Raw genomic sequence first — 20,454 nt, 5'->3', positions numbered from 1 at the left:
ACCAGGACGCTCCTGAAGCTTTTTACTTATGAAACTGTAAATACCATGTTAGTGGGCTGTTAAAATGGACTCATGTAGGCATCAATACTAGAGTTTATGCAAAAGCTTCACGTTGGTGACCTGAGAGGAGGAACAGGTCACTGTGTTTTCTAATAAAGGGCCACTCACAGAGGGATTAAACTCTACTACAAACTCACACAGAGAGTTGTTATGTGATCAGACTGCAGCAGCTGCTGCTTACTATCCATCAACACGCACACACACACACACACACACTCTTACATGACAGATGATTTGTTCTAGTTGAATTGTCTTGTTTTGTTTTTTCTGTTCTGACCATAACATACCAACGGGCAAAATACTGGAACTTTACTTATTTCACTCCACTAAAGGCAAAGATTCCAAGAGTAGAAATGTTGTCGTGTTTGTTTTCTGGCGTGTTAACGAGAATCACAGCCTCAGTGCAGATTTTTTGCAGATGTAGAACTTAAACATAAAATGAATTTTAAAGCTAAAGAGAAATCAGGAATTTGATAACATTCTTGTGGTGTGATGTCACTCATGCAGTCAAAAGACTAAACCATGTACTTTAAGCAAAGTTCACAGTACAGTGTGAGAGATGTACAATCAACATGGTCACATGAGCATCGAATAACCAATAACACTGACAGAACATGATCAGTGGCTTTGACCGAAACAAGAAAAAAAGTAAAAAAAGCTCTGATGGAGTTATATTTTTTATGTTAATGATGTGCACCTACAGTATGATAGTGCAGAGTAAAACACACTGTACAACGATCACAGCTCTACCTCAGCAGGCAGAGACTCAGAGGGCATCAGATCCATCTGCCTACGAATCACTTTCTAATCCAGTCGACTTACACACAGTCACTGAAGTTCATTACACAGCTGTTCAAAGTAAACATAGACTCCCCTCAGGGATGCGCGGGGGGGGTTTTACTGGGAGTAAGTGACTGCTCATTACAACATTTCACATCTTTAATAAAACGCCACTTAAATGCTACGACCCATGTTTAATCTCTGTAAGCAGAGAGCTGAGAGAAGCTGCAGCGTGTCTGAGTTATTAATACTGTGCTCTCTGCATCCATCTCATTATAACGCGCATGGTGTCAGAGAAACATTTTCAGATTCACTTACCTGCTTTCACCTGTTACCTCAAACTTACCTGTCACCTTCCACATTAAATAATAATAAAAAAATAAGTCTGCCTGGAATAAATATCACTGTAATTAATTTTTTTCTCAGTACAGCAGTACAGAACAGTAACTTCTAAAGATATATTAATAAAATTAAAGCAAACTTCAGCAGAAGAAAACAGATTAACCAACTGAAAACAATGAGTTTGTCTGACTTTCTGCTAAAACTCACCCGTAACGAGTGGATGATCCTCTGAGCTCCCGTCGTTGGCTGTAGAAACAGTATTTTGAAGCACGTTTGATGGTGGTGACTGAAACAGGAAACAGAAAATATTTAAGGCATTTGTTCATTAAATTTAGTTTTTCAGACTTTCCTGAGTGACACAAAAACACGTGTTTGAAATTGTGCAGAATAGGATTTTCTTACCTTACAGGTGGTTTCCTGGGGGTATTAATGAAGGTACGTGTACGAAAAAAATTCTTTTGTTTTGTATGTTCACAGTGTGCACGCCGCCTGCTCCCTGAAACAAATCACCAGAAGCAGAACCAGTCTGACAAACAACAAGAGACACATTTCTCTGTAAATATTAACATTTATTTAAGTATACAATTTAGTCTTCTCATTGACCCCCCCCAACCACCCCCACCCCCCTACCCCTCCCGACCCTTTTCACAGGTTCAACGTCAGTATCTCGGCTTCTCTTCTGGATGCAGCATTAAGCCTCGCCGGAGGACGGTAAAAACTCTAAAGACGAACAGTTAAAACGAGCGTTGATTATTTCTTTGCACCGCTTACAGACAGAGGATCAGGATCACAGGCGTTGCCAAACCCACAAGCTGCTTGCAAATGCCACATTTGGTTCATTATTATTTGCTTTTTTTTTTTTTATTAGTCTCCCTAAGGAGGCATTTACAGTCGCATTGCATAAAATTATAGTTTGTTAACTGAAGGACGGAAGGATGATGATTTTTTTAAATTATTATTTTAGTTCTTTTTTTTCTGTGGCATGATATTTGTTTAAAATACTGACCCGAGCGCTGTTGAAGCTTCTACCTGCAGAAAATAACGGAATGATATCACAACAAAAACCAACCAGACATAAGAACAAAACTCCCATTGTTTCACAAAATGCCACACACTGTGTGTGAGTAAGTGTGTGTAGACATATATTTTGTATTAAGTCAAAGAAATGTGCTAACTCAAACATCGTCAGTCATGTCTGGGTTCCAATTTAAAGGCTGCGATACCGCAAAACCTTTAGCTTTAAAAAAAAAAAAAAAAAAAAAAAAAAAAAGTGTGCATGGTCACTGTATCCTGCCAGACACAAAATAAAAATTATTTTCGACAAACGCACACCCAGAAAACACAAAACTGAACTATCATAGAAACTGTGCAAATAAACGGCTTTAATAACATAAAAAATAAGAGCTGAAGATCTGCGTGAGGCGACCGAGCCGCCCATGATTTGGTCAACGAATGTCTTTATGAAAAAATAACACGACTAAACTACAATTTATTAGGAAACTCGAAGGTATGAAAAAAAAGCACAGTAAGAAAATAGTGTTATCTCGCATTTAAACCGACCGCTTTCAAACACAAAGAGGATCCCGCCTGTTTGGTCGCACGTACGTCTCCCTTTTACGTTTCTCAAATAAGGAATGAAAACATGAAGAAATGAACACAAAAATATTTTCCCTCTCAGTGAAGCAGCTAGTGTTTTATATTATTGATTACTGATAATGAAATGTAGCTGGCTTGTGTCGCCACATCGTGCTGATGACAGATTTAAGTGCTCTCTAATGACAGGATGTCCCAGGGGGGAAGTGGAGGGCCTTTAACGGCGAGGGTGTGTGACAAACATTACAGATTTAACGGATGAGGTATTGCACAGATTAATTATCATAATAAAAAAAAAAAAAAGCAAAAAGGCAAAAATAAATATACAGAAAATTCATACAACATTTACATTACAATTTTAGTCAGATTCTGGAAGATTTTTAGAAGATATTTTAGTGTCAGCGATAGGTGTGGGGTGTGGGGGGGGGGATACCCCAGCTGTGGACAGGTGAGTCATCACTAGTCGTCCCACTCATCATCATCCTCAAAGTCCTCGTCTTCGTCGTCATCCTCGTCTTCGTCTGGGAAAAGAAAATGCAAAACGAACATTCAAAGAATGTGGAAACCTAAAGAATAAAAACTTCTTCACAACAAGACAAAGTCCAAACTGAGTATCTGTCTGGTCCTAAAAACTCAGCAGGCGGGGGGTGGGGGGGGGGGGGGGGGCAGGAAATCCAGGACTGAAGAACCAGAGTTCTCATCATAGGAAGAACACAGACAGCCGAGTCAGCTGAGTTACCTGAGGAATGGATGGCTTTGCTCCTCTTCTGCATCACTTCCATGAGAGCACCGACGATGCCCGAGGTGGGGGCCGGCGTCGGAGGGCCGGACTCCGGATGATCCGACACCTGGAGACAAACACAGATCAAGTTCAGTTTGCTACAGTTTTCATTGAAAAACATTTTATGTAATTTGAAATTGTTTGGTTTTCTTTCCCTGTATGTTCTTCTGCGTGATATAATTATGTTGCTCAGGAAATACAGTTCCCATCATGCTTTGGGGGTACAAGCCATACATACTGCCATGGAGTTAGCTGGCTAACTTTGTAGCCTGTTATTTAAAGGTATTCTGAGTTAGTTCTCAGCAGATCCTGAACCAGAGGCTCTGATCGTCTTACGGTCTTGAGCTGGATCCCCTGTCGGATCTGGTCCAGCAGGGCGTCTCGTCCGGTGCTGGAGGCCGGTGCTCGGTGGTTCTGCTCCACCTTCTTCAGCTGGGTTCCTCCTCTGATCTGCTCCAGCAGCGCTGACTTCCCGCCTGGGCTCGGCGAATGAGGTGAGTCTCCGCCTCCACCCACACCGTCCAGCTCTGGAGGGGGTGGAGGGCCAGGCGGTGGAGGTGGAGGAGGAGGAGGGGGAGGTGGAGCAGGAGCAGAGCCACCACCGCTGCTGACTGGAGACTGCTGGGCTAGTGGTGGGGGTGGAGGGGGTGGAGCTTGGGGGGAGATGGAAGCATGAGCGAAGGATGGAGGAGGAGGCGGAGGCTGGTGGTGGTGGTGGTGATGGTGGGGAGGAGGAGGGGGCTGGTGACCTCTGGTGGGAGGTGGTGGGGGAGGCGGGGCACCTAGAGTTCCTGGTCTGGACGGAGGTGGGGGAGGCGGCGCTGAGGCGGGTGCTCTGGACGGAGGAGGGGGAGGAGGGGCTCCACGGCCCCCCCTGGATGGGGGAGGAGGGGGTGGAGCTGAGGTGTGGGGTGGTGGTGGAGGAGGAGGAGGTGGTCCGCCACGAGAAGGAGGTGGAGGGGGCGCTGGAAGAGGGAGATAAGAGACACATCTTATGATGACATCACACAGGTGTCCCTGTCACCTGTACTGCGCCGTTCCTATGGCGACTACGCACATGGTCTCCAAGGTTACACAGGAGACTAAGGCCTCAACCACTGACTCATTCTGGACCATAAAGTAAACTTGTAAACAAACCACTGATAACCAGTAATATTCAAATACCAGTGACTGATATCAGATCACTGAACATTAAAAGATCCACCATTTATCTCAACTTTGTCTTAATCAAACCAGACACACACACACACACACACACACACACACACACACACACACACACACACACACACACACACACACACACACCTAAATTCAGATTCAGATCACTCTGCGCTCGTCTCTCCTGCTTTCCAACCAGTGCAGGTTAACATGAATAAAACATGGACAGAAACTGTCACAAAGAATAAAAAAAGTCAGACAGAGAATTCTGTTTCATCTGGAGACCTCAAACCTGCTGCCTGACAGAAACTAAAGGAGAAAAGAAGGAAATGATGGTTCAGGATGAAGCTGAAATGTGGTCATCACAAAAAAAACCAAAATCACTTTGTGTACATTTGCAATGTTGGTGAACACACAGTTAATTCTGTACTGTTTTGCTGTATTTGTATAGGATTTTTCGAGGTATTCAAAAAACATTTTACATTTGTGGCTTAAAAATCCCAGATTTCTGATCTGATGCTACACATATACAGTTTCTATGTTCAGTACTTGGTGCACTGTTCATCAGCACATTAACACCTGAGGTAAATAAGAGCTGTCAATCCCTCTGTGATGCTGCATAAACATTACAGCCCGGATCAATAAGCACTGACCGTGCACATGACAGTGTTATGATTAATACATGATCGTGTATGGATCCGTGCTTCGCAGTTTGACTGTGAGAGGCCTTCAAAATAGGTGGGGATTAATTTAATAATCAAACGTGTGTGTTAACATTACACATGATGATAAAAAGACATGTCAATAATTACATGTTTCTAACGTCAGGGAAATTTCTAACTGAGCTGCAACTTCAGACATTCTGCTGTAAAATCCTGGTGGAACTGATGAAGGTTTTATTCTTTAACAGACGCTGTTTCATTATTATCTCTGATTGGTTTGACACATCAAAGATATCTCAAGAGTGTGTGTGTGTGTGTTTTCTCACCCTGCCTCCTCAGCTCGTTCTTGACAGCCTCCACCCCTCCCTTCTTCTCGATGAAGTCGTAGATGACCTTGGACGTCTCTCGGTCCTTCAGCTGAGCCTCAGAGATGCCGCACATGTCGAACAGGTTCTTCAGTTCAGGGTCCAGGTTGTTCAGCTGCAGCATCGGCGACACACAGAAATGAGTGATACACAGAGACACAGACGGGTGGAGAGAGAGAGAGTGAGAGTATTAGGTGAGTCAGGAGTCTGTAGATGAGTCTGTTCAGGTCGAGGGTGTGTGTTTGCACTGACGGTTCCTGAGTGGCACCTCCTGAGAAAGCACGTCCTCAGACTCCTCATAGAAACCTTAGACGTGTTTATGAATCCTTTTCAAATTCAAACGAACAGCTTCCTGCTCCTCTTGGACTGGCTCTGTTTAAAGTGTGTTCATTTTGTCCACAGTACAGACAGCTGTGAGTCTCTTCCTCTGCAGTGAGGAGTAACTACACAGCAGTCAGTCGCAGCGTCGGTGTGACACCTGGTGGCCAACAGGTAGAAATATCATCCGCCTCCAACCTGGCAACACACCCGAACGAACCACGGTCTCGTCCACCGTGCCTGCTGCGTGACCGCACTGTGTGTGTGTGTGTGTGTGCTCAGGACGGTTCAGCGAGCTCGGTCCGTCACACAGAGACGACGGACGGCAGAGAACAGGAAGCAATCAGCCTCCTGCTCGTTAAGCCCGTCACGCTGAACACAGCGTCTGTCAGAGGACAAACGCGGTCACGGTTTCTAAGCAGCCTCCATTTTACACCTGCAAACATTTGTCAAACCTTAAACGAGAACGCTGATGTTACTGCCTGTTTACGATGCAGCTCAGTTATTTTGCACTGGACACTGTTATTCTCTGCATTTAGAAGAGCTGCTCTCCTTCACAGGAATTTGCTTTGGCTTGATGTTTGACTTTCAGGGCGCAGGTTTGTGAACGTGAGCTTTTTTTCACATTCCTCTGTTGAAGATTCCTCTTTGCTTCCAATAATAGTCCATTATACAACTGAAACCCTCCACCACACACACACTGACTGAGACAGCAGATAAACGTAATTTCTTTCATAATTATTTAAATTTTTCAGCAACAGAGGAAAAGATTAGTTGTGCTTCAAAACTTTTCCCAGTAGTTCTCAACTAGCAGGATTCTGTAAATTAGTTTGGAATTAATTAATCTATCTTTATTTATGAGTAGGCCTGCACAATATGAGCAAAACGTGCGATGACATGCTTTAATATTGCGATGACGATGTGACTTGCAATACATAAGAAAATATTTAAGTTTGCAACTCAACTACAGCGATTATTAACTCATCATTCATGGATTGTTATTATGGGTTATGGGACAGATAATATGCAGAATTAATTCATATTTTAATTTGAAGGATGAGCTCAAAATCAATAATCAATCAATATCAATGTATGTGCACACACATGTCTGTGTGTTTGTGCGCGCAAGTGTCTGTGTGTGTATGTGCATCAGGTCGGAACTCGCTGTGCGCGGAGAGCAGCAGTGAACTGTGACCAAACAGTGGCCAAAACACTGCAGTCTGACCCAGTGGATGCATGGCCCATGTGTCCAGGGCTGCATCGGATTGGCCAAATGTCAGCACGAGTGTGAAAGCACGGCACATGTAAACCTATTTATGACTTTGTTGGAAATCAGAAGAGCCTTTCATTGTTTTGTCCTGTGTGCGGCTCTGACGGGTTAATGAGGCTGCAGCCTGGAACTTTCTGCGTCTGTGCAGCTTCTGAGACGCAACGAGACGTCTGAACATGAGCACCGAGCAACAACAGCCTATTGTGTGATTTCATCATGCAGCCACCACACAGGTCACTATTGTACTCCTGTGTGTGTGTGTGTGTGTGTGTGTGACTGTGTGAGAGAGAGAGAGAGAGAGAGAGAGAGAGAGAGAGAGAGAGAGAGAGAGAGAGAGAGAGAGACAGACAGAGAGTGTGTATGTAAAAGGGGGTACTCACATCAAAACCTGTGTTTGGATCCCAGCCCACGTGGCCGATGTGCCTGAAGAAGGACAGGACAGACGTGATGAGATCACACGTGTCCACACACACACACATCAACTATTTAGCATGTGCACGTGGGCGACCATGTGCGGACGCTAAATAGCGAGCCCACACACACACACTCATCCATCAGTCACAGAGACAGTGTGTGCATTGAGAGCTCTCAGACTCAACATGTTTCCTGCTGCAGGTCTGTGACTGCTCACACTCAGAGCACACACTCGTGTCAATAACTTCCTTCTTAACTCTTCACTTCTTCAAACCAACACTGCCCTTGTTTGTCAAAACTGCATCTTTTGAAGAGGAAGTTAAGCGTCTCTCACGCAGACTGGATTTACCTTCGTGAAAGGACCAGACTGTTAACAGCAAGCTCTGTGCACGCTACCTTCCTGATCATCATCGATCACGTCATCCCATCAGCTTTTGGTTTTGCGGCAACTGAAACTCGTCAGAGTCACTATACTCATCACGAGCATTTCTACACTAGTCTGAGAGAACAGGAGTATAATGTTTTCTGTGTCTCTGGAGGAGCTTCGTCATGTCTGAGAAAATCCCAGTGTGTGTCTCTGCTTCACCATGGAAACTAACAAATTTATGCCAGAAAGCCTGAGTTACAAAATGGAGGCGTGGAGACAGAATTGACCTTCTCTTCCATAATGTTTCTTGGTTTCATGATGACTCCTCTTTTGTCTAATTTTTTCCTCAGAGTGCTGTGACCTCTGACCTTACTGTTGATCCCCTTAAATACTTGTGATTCGGAAATTGAAGCTAACACAACCGAATGACTGAAATCTGAGCATCCTGTCAGAGTCCTGTAGGAAACCTTTTCACGTGCTGGTGCTGCCTCAGAACCGAAGCCCTCAGTGACGTTACGTCTGTGACATGTGACTCACTGGAAGTTGCTGGGTGTGCCGATGTCGGCCTTGGTCAGCTTCTTCTTCTTGCCTTTGGTCTTCTTGTCCTTACGGGACAGGCCGCTGTGGCTCAGCATGTTGTTGAGGTGGTACGGCTGCTGGTGGCTGTGGGAGTTGTGGAATCTGACGTTGTTGATCTCCGGGTTTTTGATGTCCACTGTGGCCATGGGCAGAGCTGGACCTGCACACAGTGGAGGGGTTAAATTCGAAGACCACACAGTAACAAATACCTTCAAAGGCCTGAGCCCTCCTGACTCTTATACACGCTCATCAATATGCCTTTAATAATCCCTGGTACCTTGTGTAAACTCTATAATGTTTCATGTTCACCAGCATGGATTTCATGTGTCTGCTCTGAGCTTTCATGATCCATCTTTTCTAATATAAAACATCTAGCGGCACTCTCCTCCTCTTGGTCAGGACCCTTCAGTCCTCGAATCCCTCATAATCCCCACAAACCGCAGCAGCATTTGACATAACCCCTAATCCACTGCTAATCCCAGTCCAAATCCCTGGGCTCCCCTAGAATACTAGATGTCTATGACCAGAACCAAGAGGCTCGCTGGTGGTGGTTGTTTCCCCACTTTCAAGCAGAGCTGCACGGGATGGTTCTGCTCAGGTCTGGGTTTCAGAGATCAGTGTCTCTCTGATACTGACTGAAAAGCTTCTTTACCAAGGTTTATGAAAAATGAAAAATGTTTGGTACCAAGTTTCCATTACTTCTGTAACTTTGTCAAGTCTACATCAGACGTCTGGTCAGATTCATAATCCTGGCTGGTTGTTCTCTGCTCAGATATAAATTCTCATTTCACCAATGTCAGGCTGTATTTAGGCAGAGTTCTTGAATGGCTGCTTGTGTTTAGAAAGCACTGAACACTGGTTTCTCTTGCACACTGAAAAACTTGTTTACACGTTTATAGTCAAAGTAAGATCTCAAAAAACATATTGGTTTTGCACCAGTACTAGTTAAAAAGGTTGACATCCATTCAAGCTGATGGCATTCAGTTAATCAATGAACAGCATTTGTGAAGGAGCTTCAGTTCAAGAGTTCACAACAGGCAACAAGTGAGTCAAACAATGCAAATAATCCCTGAAGGACCAACGCGAGCGTCTTTCTCCCCTACAAGGGTGTTTCCATTAATGCTCTCACAATAAGGACAAGGACAATACATTCAGAGAGAGGGGGGGAGAGACAGGCATACATGCCCCCAAACGCACGGTTAGTCTCATGTTTCACAGCTGAAATGTCAGAATGAATCTGTGCCACTGGAGAGAAACTTCAATGAAAGAACCATCTCAGGCACAAATCCACGGAGCCGACCGAAGAAACGACTGATCTGTTCAGTGTATGTTAATCCTGCTCTTTACAGCTTCAGTGTTCGCCAGCAGTCAGAGAGCTTGACCAAAGCAAACAGTCCTCTGGGATGACATGCAGACACAGCTGCAGAGGACAAGATCTGAATTCAAGTTCTCATGCACTGGGACCAGATCTCACCACTTTGTTCACGTTGATGTTCACATGTAGGAAAGCAGACACATGTTACGATGTTGGTCTATGAAGAAAATGCTTTTATAGTCACATGGGATTTTTTTGTTGCGGTACCAGAGCTGGGCAGCAGAGATGAGAGGCATGACGTTTCCAGCTCTCTTCACTCTGCTCAGTACAATGTTAGAGATCCTCATCGCATCAACAATGTGACATCCAGCGAAGAATGACTACATTTATACACGAAACACGCGTTCAGCAGCAGTGATTGTGGGGGATTACAGATTAGGCCTAACGTGCATCACAACAGGGTTTAAGGTTGACAACAGAGACCATGTGGTCTACATACGGCACAGATGGACTTCCTGCTGATCAGATTAACCTGCAGAGGACTGCGCTCTGTGTCAGTGTGTGAGTCACGATGTCTGTGAAACATCGCCGCCAACGTGTCAGGAAACACCACAACTCCAGTGTCCAGGAGCCTGTCACCCAGTCAGGCAAACAACATCTATTTTAGCAGGAGATGCTCAGTGAGCACGAACGCTGTTTTCAAACAGTGTCTTGTGTAAGACCACAGTGGGTTTTTTTTTCAGACTGTCTGATATAGACTATTTTTCATCCATGAGTCTGTTAGTTACAGTCACTGAACCACATAAACAGCACAATGAATCCAAACAAGCTGCAGAAGCACTGGATTATATGGGCCTGTGCTGTGCAGATGTTATGCACCAAGACAGAAGAAGTTGTGGATGAAGTGGTGGTTGTAAAAAAAAAAAAAAAAAAAAAAAAGCATAACTCATCACTTAAACCAGGAAACCATAAGCTCAGCTCTCATTCACAACTAAAGCTGGATTTAATATCAAATGAGAAGTTACGGCAGTCCTGCCATTAGACACCTACAATGCAGGTTTTGATTTATTAATTCATTGCTGGATTTCGCCAGTTGATATCACCGCCGCACCAGGAGACTGATGAAACATTCATTATAAGGCTGTATTTTACTTTAAATGATCTTCCTCAAAGGAAGTGTATTTACAATAATAACAAATGTAATTATTTGGTTGTGGTTAGAACAGCTGTCTGTGACTGAAGGACCGAGAACCTGATGATCTCTGTCATAAACCAGTTGTGCAGCTACACCAGGATCCTTTTCTGTCTTCCTACTTCTGCTCTTTATTTCCTTGTTTGTTTTTTTTTAATTTATTTAGTGGTTTATTTCTCATTTTTTTTGTTGTGTTCTGTCGTACGTTTTGTTGTTTGGTATTGTTTGCTGAATCTTGTGCTCGTGTTATTGGTGTTTTAATGGCTTGATTTGAAAAACAATACAAAATAAAGTAAAAAATTAAATAGGTATTGATATAAGGTCATGATGTCAGGATAACTGGAAAAAAAAAAACCTAAAACAAAAACACTGTTTGCCACTTGGAGCTCTCACTACTGAGTAAAAAGCATAACTGAATCATTATCGACATTAAGAGTTCAACATACCATTTTTAGGGTCACCTCTTTTCTCTGCAAAAGAAAAATGAACAGAGTTATAGTTTCAGAACAAAAAAAAAAATGAACAGGACTTGACTGACCTCATGAAATAAAAAGATGTTTAGAGTTTTTTAGCAGGTGAGAGCAGAAGGCGAGCTGTTTGTGAGTCAGGAAGTGTGTTTGGGTTCAGTTAGAATGAATCTGTGGCGGAAGATGACAGGTTTAAAGCCCACAGGTGTCGAAGCTGCCAGAGAGGAAAAAAAAAAAAAAATGCTGTCTCACGTCTTCGACACCGTGATGCAAGACAATCAGAAGGACAGTTCAGGAAGTCTCTGACAGGAGCAGAAGAGGAGAAGCAAAAGGTGTGAAAGCTGAGTTGTGTATGAAATACAACCCCCCACCATTCCCCCGCCCCTAAAACCCCTCTGGTTCCCAGCTCTGTGAGTCTTTGAGCCCTCAGTCATCATCACAGTTTGAGCAGTGCACTTCAAAAGGTCGGCATGCTGAGAGGAGCTGGAGGGAAGCCAGAGAGGTGCCTCACTGCAGAGACGTTTGCTTCACAGACAGACTGAGACGTTTTACTACAGCAGAGAGAGTGACACGCGGAGCTGGCAGCAGCAGGGGAAGGAAGAAACGTGTCCCTCACCAAACCTCAACTCATGTCCTCATCTAAGAAGACACCTTTACGGCCGAACCCAGGAGGGAAGGAGGGTCAGCTGATGCACGTTCACACATTCAGCTATTCTGGTCCTTGATTTTGCTGAATCTCATGAATGAACATACCTCATGTGTTGGGGAAATGCCCCAAGAGTGTGCACGATTGTTTGGTTCGTACTAATTCTTCGTTTCTGCCCAAAACTCATTCAAATATCCCAGCAGCATAACATCGAAGGACAATGAGGACAACGAGGACAAATTTACTGTTGCTGTCTTTAGCTGATATTTACTCTTCTTCAGACGAAGTGGAAACGCAAATCCAAAGAACTTCAGGTAAAAACCCTGCTCATCTCCCTGGTACAGCCTGGACACAAGTGAGGCAGAGAGGTGTGGGACCCAGGTTCAGGTTGCGTTAGTAGAAGAGGAGGTGAGTTGGAGGAGTTCGAGGTGAGAAAGCTCTGGCAGGCTGAGGAAGCAGGCAAAGAAAACAAAACAAAACTGAAACTCACCAGTTTTGCGTTGCCGTCGGTTGAGCAGGTCATTGATGGCCACTCTGAATCTTTTGGCCTCTTCTTCACTGGCAAAATTCAGACCGATCTGACAGGTCTGAGGAAGAAGAAGAGTTGACTAAAATGAGGATGACTAAAATGCCATTTTTCTTTAAATATGAATGATTCAACAGAAAGATCACAGAGAATTAAGTCTGATCCACTGTAAACTTTTAAATTTAGAAACTCTGCTTTCAAAACCACTGATAACACATCCTTTCTATACTTTTAATAATCTTCAGGCACTGTCTGGAATTATTTTTACTGTGGATTCACCTATAGGATCGACACTATAGTTAATAGTAGTAAAACTAGTCAAATGAGGAACATGTTCATTCCATAAATTGATTTTATGCAGCTAAAATGCTGCCCACAGAGAGGCAAAAGTGGATTTTTGTTTGTACTCAGCACTCGGCGTAGTTCATCCACCTTAAAATTAAATTTCATTGACCCTTTCTAAACTTTCAGAAGCTCAAACAACAGCAGCTTTTTAAAGGGCAGAACTCATCCTGAAGCCTGAAGCCCTGCAGCTGCTTTCTATTAGTGTCTGTGGCACAAAAGAAGTGTGTGCGGTGATTATCACACTTTAATAAACAGAGAAGGACCCGATCAGTGAGACCAGCTGCTGTGGACGCTCCGGTTTTTGAGGTGATTGTAAAAGAGCTGCACTCTTACGTCTCCTGCAAACGAGATGAAGTAGGACCTGGAGCTGCTGATGGAGAAGCTGTGGTACAGCTCCTGTTCGAACATGGTTTTCCCTTCCTGCAGAAACACGAGACAGAAGAGAGAACTTTCACAGCAGATTCTTGTTCAGGTTTGAAAAATGAAACCTGTCGCTCAGATTTTCATCCAATGAACAGAAATCAATGTAGCACGTTTTTAAGATGGACGTTCTTCCCTCCAGACAGTTTCTGTCTTCAGTTCTATGAAAATCAATGCTCTGACACCTGAGATGACGAGTCGGCTCCTTTTCTATCAAACAAACAACCAAATTCACATAATTCACCTTTTTACAACAACCATGCTTTACCTGATTTGGTTTTCTGAGTTCATTAACTGTGATACCTTTGGTAAAAGATGTTATGTGAGCTTGAATGAAACACCCAAGAGATCCCTGCATTACCAACCACAGTACCCCCCCCAAAAAAGTCATGGCTCCACATCATGTTTGAGTTTCTGCAGCTTGACAGAAATCACTTCTGACCTCAGACGCTGTAATGTCCATAAAGCCTGTATGAGTGTCAGACAGTGAACACAGATCAGTGGCTGGTAATTCACTTTGATCCATTAGGGCTGGACCATTGACTGCACATCATCTTTAATGCACCTTATTCATTTCTTCAATGACTACAGTGTATGTATGGATGCAGTCTGCAGCCACAACACACACACACACACACACACACACACACACACACACACACACACACTGATGCCACACTAACTATCTATACTAACTATCCTTCCTTCACAGACCTGAGTCACTCACCTTGATGTCAAACACTCTGATGAAGTAGGACCTCTGTGGGTTGTCTTTGACCAGACAGGCCACTCCACAGCATCTCTTCGCCCAGCTGGCGCTCCGCTCGGCCCCATACACCTGGACCACCGCCGAACACAGAGTCTGAACAGACAGAGGACAGACGGGTGATTAAAACACACACACACACACACAAACTCAACCAAGAGGTGAAGTTGCTCAGTCAGGAGAATTAGAACTGCTTGGCTGTGACCTCCCTCCATTATGCGTCTGGATTTCACAGACACATCTGGTTCCCTGTTAAAAGCCTCCGAGCTCCACATGTGTGACAGAGCAGCAACAGAGCGGCCAACAAGGAAGAAGAAATGTGCATGATGCAAAACTTTTCAACAGCGATAAGGACTACAGACGCAGGAGACAGACACACACCTGCTGAACCAAATTTCCCCAAGGGACCTCCCAGAGGGATCAATAAAGTATATTCTAACCAGGTGAGAAACAAGCACAGAGCACAGCAGAGTCTGAGCTATCCTGACTTTAAGGCCTCAGTCTGCTTTAACCGGAGAGCTTGTCAGATGGTCAAACAGCATCTGAGGTGTTTCGGGAGCTGGGACAGAGAGGTGTTGGCCAGGTGCACCGAGGCTGAGAAAGCAAGCAGGGTTTGAACTTGTCTTTCAAGCTTTTTTTCTTTCTGACCATCCTTCTGCCTTTCAAATGAGAGCATCAGAGCAGTGAGCAGAAAGGAGGGCAAAGACACAGAGGGTGACCTGAAGGCTGCGCTCACACTGACGCTGGAGAAGCCAGATGATTCAGCAGCATGAGGTTTAAATTATCAGAAGAATCATCTGTGTTTCAGGGGCAGCCCTTGTGGCCACAATCATCTTTGTGTGCTGAGGCATTAACATTTTTCCTTCATTAGAACTAAGGAGCCTGAACAAGTAAAAAGAGACCCAGACCAAAGTGCTTCGTCAGCCCCGCGCTGCTGAAAAGTTCACCTCCTTCTTCTGAGGCTTTTTGCCCTCAGACTGGTCTTCAGCTGTAACACACACTATCAGATGGACTGAGGTCATGTGACCGACTGGACACTTCACTGTTTGGCCCTTAAAAAAACCCCTCTTTGTTTCCATGTTCTGTCCTCCTACATTGTCCTACAATTGGAGGACTGTATAAAATGGGTTGTGAGTCTTTAACTGTTCACTCAGTATGAATGTGAACACCTTCAAATTAAAGCTGAAGGTCAGTTCTTTAATCTTACAGTGGTTGTTTCATTTGAAATCCAGTGTATCTGACATTTCTCCAGTGTTTAACCTTGATTTCTGCAGGACAGGAAGCAAGAGTCCAGCTGCTGTCCTCAGCACTGTCCTGTCTTCAGACTGTTCTGGTTTGTGGTCTCTGCAGAGGTCACACTGTGTTAAATCCTCTGCCAGGATTCGTCCCTCTGCGGCAGAAAGCAACTCCATTCGCTGGGGGGAGAAAAGAGGAAATGCCACTGGGCCGGTTTCCGCCTCCGTGATTTATGAGCGCAGGTCAGAGGAGCAGCAGGAAACACTTTTCACCATGAAATCACCGCTCAGCATCACACAGGAAAGGTCAGGGGTCGACTGTTAAAAGCCTCATTTAGGCTCTGTAAATTCTCAGTGAGGGAAAGTATGCAGCAATAAACAGACACTGCAGACTCACAGGCTCTCTGCAGGTTACACCAGCGAACGCCTTAGCATGTACTACACCACATTTTAGTCTATGAGCGGGTTGTCTATTTACTGATATTCAAAAATATTATGTTATTTATTCAAAAATAACAACAGAACAACAGGGATTTGAGAGCTGGTCGCTAAACACCAAAAAAATTCACAACCTGTTCACAGCAGGTGCTTGTTTGTTCTCAGCAGTGGACAACGGAGAGGATGACAAAGCAGTGTGACCACAAAGTCCACACTTTGCTGTGCTGGAGCTTTCGACCTGTCCAACTGTCGTGGAACTGTAGATGCTGAGATTTCCATTTTCCTGGAGACAGCAGTTGTAAAAAAGAAATAAAAACCTCACCACAAGCTGCCTTCATCTGGTGGTTTTGTGAACTTCTTTTTTTCCCAAGGTCAAGATTGAACTGAAAAAAAAAGTTTCTGCACACAAGTGCATTACCACATGATGAGAACAAAACTTTATCATTTTAGTCATTTTTCAAGCAAAAATGCCAAATAGTTCTTCTCCAATGTCAGTATTGTCTACTTCTCTGTTTTATATCACAGTCTATTCAATGTTTCTGTGTTTTGCACTGACAGAACAAGACATTTGATGAATTATAACAGAATTGGGATCATGGTTAAGAAAAGGCTGAGAAACTAGCTTTACACATCCTGATTTACTCCCCAAACTTACGTCTAATATTTTCTAAAATTGTGCTTTTTCTTTTAAGAAACCATCACCTTGAATAACTGAAACCCTAATACCAAATGTAATAACCCTCATTTTATTTTCCGATTAAAATCTGCATGATCAGATTTAGTTTTAATATTATCACAAAGATCTGTCTAACTTTGAATCCTGCTTTGTGAAATACCCCCCCCCCCCCCCCCCCCCCCCCACACAAAGCACAACCCTTCATCTGTGTGTGGAGGAGGAGATCAAGTCTGAACACAAGTTACCCTAAATGCTGGTCTTTAACTGAGCCTTACCCAAGAGACCAAAACAGCAGTGGAGCTAAATTATGCTCCACTTCATTGAACTGGCAGCACCTGGAGTTAGTCCTTGGTGCAATGTTGAATATTTAGTTTAAGATAGAAAACAGGGAACTGCAGTAAATACCAGTGATCTTAATGCTCATTTCTATTTCTTCATTGTTCGCTGGAAGGTTTAAGTTTTCAAAAGACTGGAGGTGGGAATGAGAGTCAGACAGTTGTGGTTGTGTTTGTCTCATGAATTTGTTTTCTTGAATAGGACAGCTGGTGGGAACCATGTAACTATCAGCAGACAGCCTTTGAGCTCAGGTGTTTTACCCTGTGTGCATGCGGCTGCTCCTTGTAGTCGACCCTGCAGGCTCAGCTCCAGTTCACCTCTGAAACCTGCAGCGGCTGACATTAAAACCTGCTGAGCTGGCCTGCAACCACCACATTACATCACCTCCAAACAGATCAGATTAAATGCCAGACTCACATTTTAGGAGTTTTTGTCCTCATCTAACAGGATTTTTGTGGCTATGCTATGATCTGATGTACAAATGCAGCAAGGATGAAGCTAAGTTTGGTGGTAAAAACATGTCCAAGCGACATCAATGATAACAGCTTCACAGCTTCCTGCACTATCTCCATATGTCAAGAGGACAAATGACCATCCTTGCTAAAGTGGAAGGAAATGCTGCACCCTCACAATTCCTTGCTCCAGCAACATTTTTTTTTTCAGATGATGCAACATTTGAAGGTTTCTAACTAGAAATAACTTCACCTCATGATGATAAATCAAAGTAGAGAATAAGCGGTTACAAGAAGAGCATCACCATTTTTAGGCAAACTGGAGCCTTTTCAAGACTCAGAGCAAAGTTTTCATTTTCTGTACATGTTTAAAATTTGATCAGGAAAACCTCAAGCAGCTTTCACACCTCCACAGACTTGGTAACGATAAGCAACTTGTTGTCTGCCCTGTCGCCATGACAACTTATAATCCCACAGAAACAAACCTATATAATGAGTGATATGCCACCTGAAGCTTGCTCTGTAAAGTGCCTTGAGATAACATATGATATGATTTTCATATAAATAAACTGGATTTCAACTGGAATCAAATATTTGATTACTGACTCTATTAAATGTTGAGACTATATACTGTGATAAAATAGTGAAAAAGAAAGCCCATCACAGTGTCCCAGGGCACAAGGTCTTTCAACTGCTTGTTCTGTCCAAAATCCAGAAACTTTCAGTTTACAATGTTAAAAACTGAGAAATCGCTGAAATCCTCACATTATGGGACTGAAGCTGCGACCAGAGGGTGTTTGGCATTTTGGCTTCATCAATAACTTAAAAGATGAAGAGATAATCTAAATTGTTTTAAAATTAATTTTCAATTGGCTAAATGATAATGTTTCAGCACTCGTTACAGATAGCACAGTATGGGACCATATCAAAATACCAGCCAATGTTTAAAAGTTCAAATTGTTGTTAATCAAGTTGCTATAATTGAGGCTAGGGCTGCTTCTAAGGTTAGTCAGAAAACAGTAACAAATGGCCATCACAACTTCTTAAATCCAAAGTTAATACACTCACATGCTGCATGTTTTGTCTGGCTAACAATCCAAACCCCAAAATGCATTCAGTTTTCTTTCACAGAAGACTAACAATAGCAGTAAATATTCAAATTTTTGTTGTTAAAATCTGTTAATATTATAATTATTGACTTTGAAACTGACTTTTTCTGTTGATATAATAATATTCAACTGCTCCTGCTAGCTCTAAGACTCAGATGTATGGACAATAACTCAGCACTGCATGTTCCAAACATGTCCGTAAATGCAAAAATAAAAGCAAACAATATAATAAATACCCATGAAACAGATATAAACAAACCATTAACAGATATAGAAAATATTAATTTGTAGCAAGTGGTAACTGGTTACCAGACATAAATATTTTTCAAGGGTTAATATTATGAATGTTTGGATTTAAATACCTCAGTCACATTCAGAGTGTTAGCAGCTTCCAAGTTTTGACTTTTTGTGGTGGCAGCTCGCAAACTGTTTGCATCTGGTTTACAGGCTGCAGGTTTAAAGTGGAGTTATTAAAAAAAAAAAAAAAAGATCGCGGAGAAACCAAATAAAGACGGTGTTGTCATATTTTTTAATGCTTTCAAAAACCCGTGTAAACAGTAAAAACGTCAGGGAGTCCAAAGGGTCACAGATTTCATTGTGAGACCGGGGCCCCCGGTTTGAGAGCCCCAGCGGTGTCAAAACGTGTTTCTGCTGCTTCATATCAACCGAGAGGGGTTAACTGGAAGAAAAAGCCCAGGCTGACATTTTTATATTTTACCTGGGCGAATTTACCTGCGCATTTTTTGAACCTGCAGGTGATAAACAAACGGGGGAACTTACGGCGCATTTCCTGCCCAGGTAGCCGAACAGGCACTCGTTCTCCTGCGGGGTCAGGAGGAGGGAACCGACGTTAGCAACCCTGCGGGGCGGCGGGTGGCTGTTCATGGCTCCGAAATCTTCTAGTTAACCCCGAAACGATGCGGTTATCCCCGGACGGGCTCTGCAAACTCTACTGATTACAGAAAATCCATGCGGGCTCCGGTTGCTGTGGCCTGCAACCGGATCATCTCCGCTGAGTCCGACTCCGGGTTGGAGGGCGGAGGAGGAGGACGGGGAGTGTTTTCCCACACTCGGTCCTGATTAAGAAAGAACCTGAACTCCTCCGTTTGGTGTTAATTAAAAAAATTAAGCACCCGTTTTGTATCTGTAGACGAATAAACGCTCAACTTCCATTCGGAAACTCCAGCAGCTGCAGCAGCAATGCGTACATCCAACATGGCAGCAAATGGGAGAAGACCACTTTAAAAGAAGAGGAGAGGGGGGTGTTGCTTTGGATAAACTCTAAAATTATTCGCTGTAATGTGGACAGCATCATGAAGTAGGCAATCAGACAGGCAGAAAGATGTTACTTAACACAATTCTAACGTAAAAACTGGCTGGCATATGTGTTTTTTGTTCGCAGTGAAGCTAAAATGTCGTTGCTAACACAAATGGTTCGGTCCGATGTGGCAGCAGGAATGCAGCTCTGCGGAGGGAAAGGGAGGGGCGCATGGATCGGGGTGGGAATGTGACGTAGAGAGGGGAGGAGCCAGATGGTGGACCAAAAAAACCCCGTAAATAAATAATTTATTTCTCATAATTTATATATCTTGAATATTTTGTACACATGATGGGTATTTTAGGGAAAAGAATAAAATATCCTGTTAATTAACCACATTGCTACTACTAATAATGCTACATTTCTCCAGACATGATGTTAATTGTGACTGAAAATGATAAAAACTTCAATAAATAAATTGCATCATATCAAATAAATAAATACATGAAGTAAATTAGAAAACAAAATATAGACTGTTTTGCCTGGACTTAATAAAATTCAACTATCATCATCGTACTGGT

General features: G+C 43.3%; 1 protein-coding gene across 1 annotated transcript; it reads right to left on the bottom strand.

Moving 5' to 3' along the window:
• Window positions 1-1,818: 1,818 nt before the first annotated feature.
• Window positions 1,819-19,815, bottom strand: wasla (WASP like actin nucleation promoting factor a). Its single transcript, XM_041038422.1, has 11 exons — window positions 19,396-19,815; window positions 14,331-14,465; window positions 13,517-13,603; window positions 12,803-12,899; window positions 11,646-11,669; window positions 8,651-8,852; window positions 7,713-7,755; window positions 5,706-5,859; window positions 3,893-4,521; window positions 3,515-3,623; window positions 1,819-3,296 (listed from the first exon to the last, which is right to left on the bottom strand). The coding sequence occupies exons 1-11, from the start codon at window positions 19,498-19,500 to the stop codon at window positions 3,235-3,237; spliced, it is 1,647 nt and encodes a 548-aa protein (XP_040894356.1). The 5' UTR covers window positions 19,501-19,815; the 3' UTR covers window positions 1,819-3,234.
• Between the last annotated feature and the right edge of the window lie 639 nt (window positions 19,816-20,454).

The sequence above is a fragment of the Toxotes jaculatrix genome, chromosome 5 (genome assembly GCF_017976425.1).
Source record: "Toxotes jaculatrix isolate fToxJac2 chromosome 5, fToxJac2.pri, whole genome shotgun sequence".
In the NCBI taxonomy this organism is placed as follows: domain Eukaryota; kingdom Metazoa; phylum Chordata; class Actinopteri; family Toxotidae; genus Toxotes; species Toxotes jaculatrix.
Note: the sequence above shows the minus strand (reverse complement) of the source record. Positions and strands in the feature narration are given on the sequence as shown.

Coding starts and splice junctions, on each gene's coding strand:
- wasla (XM_041038422.1), bottom strand. CDS start 19,500: ATGAACAGCCACCCGCCGCCCCGCAGGGTTGCTAACGTCGGTTCCCTC. Junction 13,604..14,330: donor TCAGAGTGTTTGACATCAAG/GTGAGTGACTCA, acceptor GTGTTTCTGCAG/GAAGGGAAAACCATGTTCGA. Junction 8,853..11,645: donor AAGAGGTGACCCTAAAAATG/GTATGTTGAACT, acceptor CACTGTGTGCAG/GTCCAGCTCTGCCCATGGCC.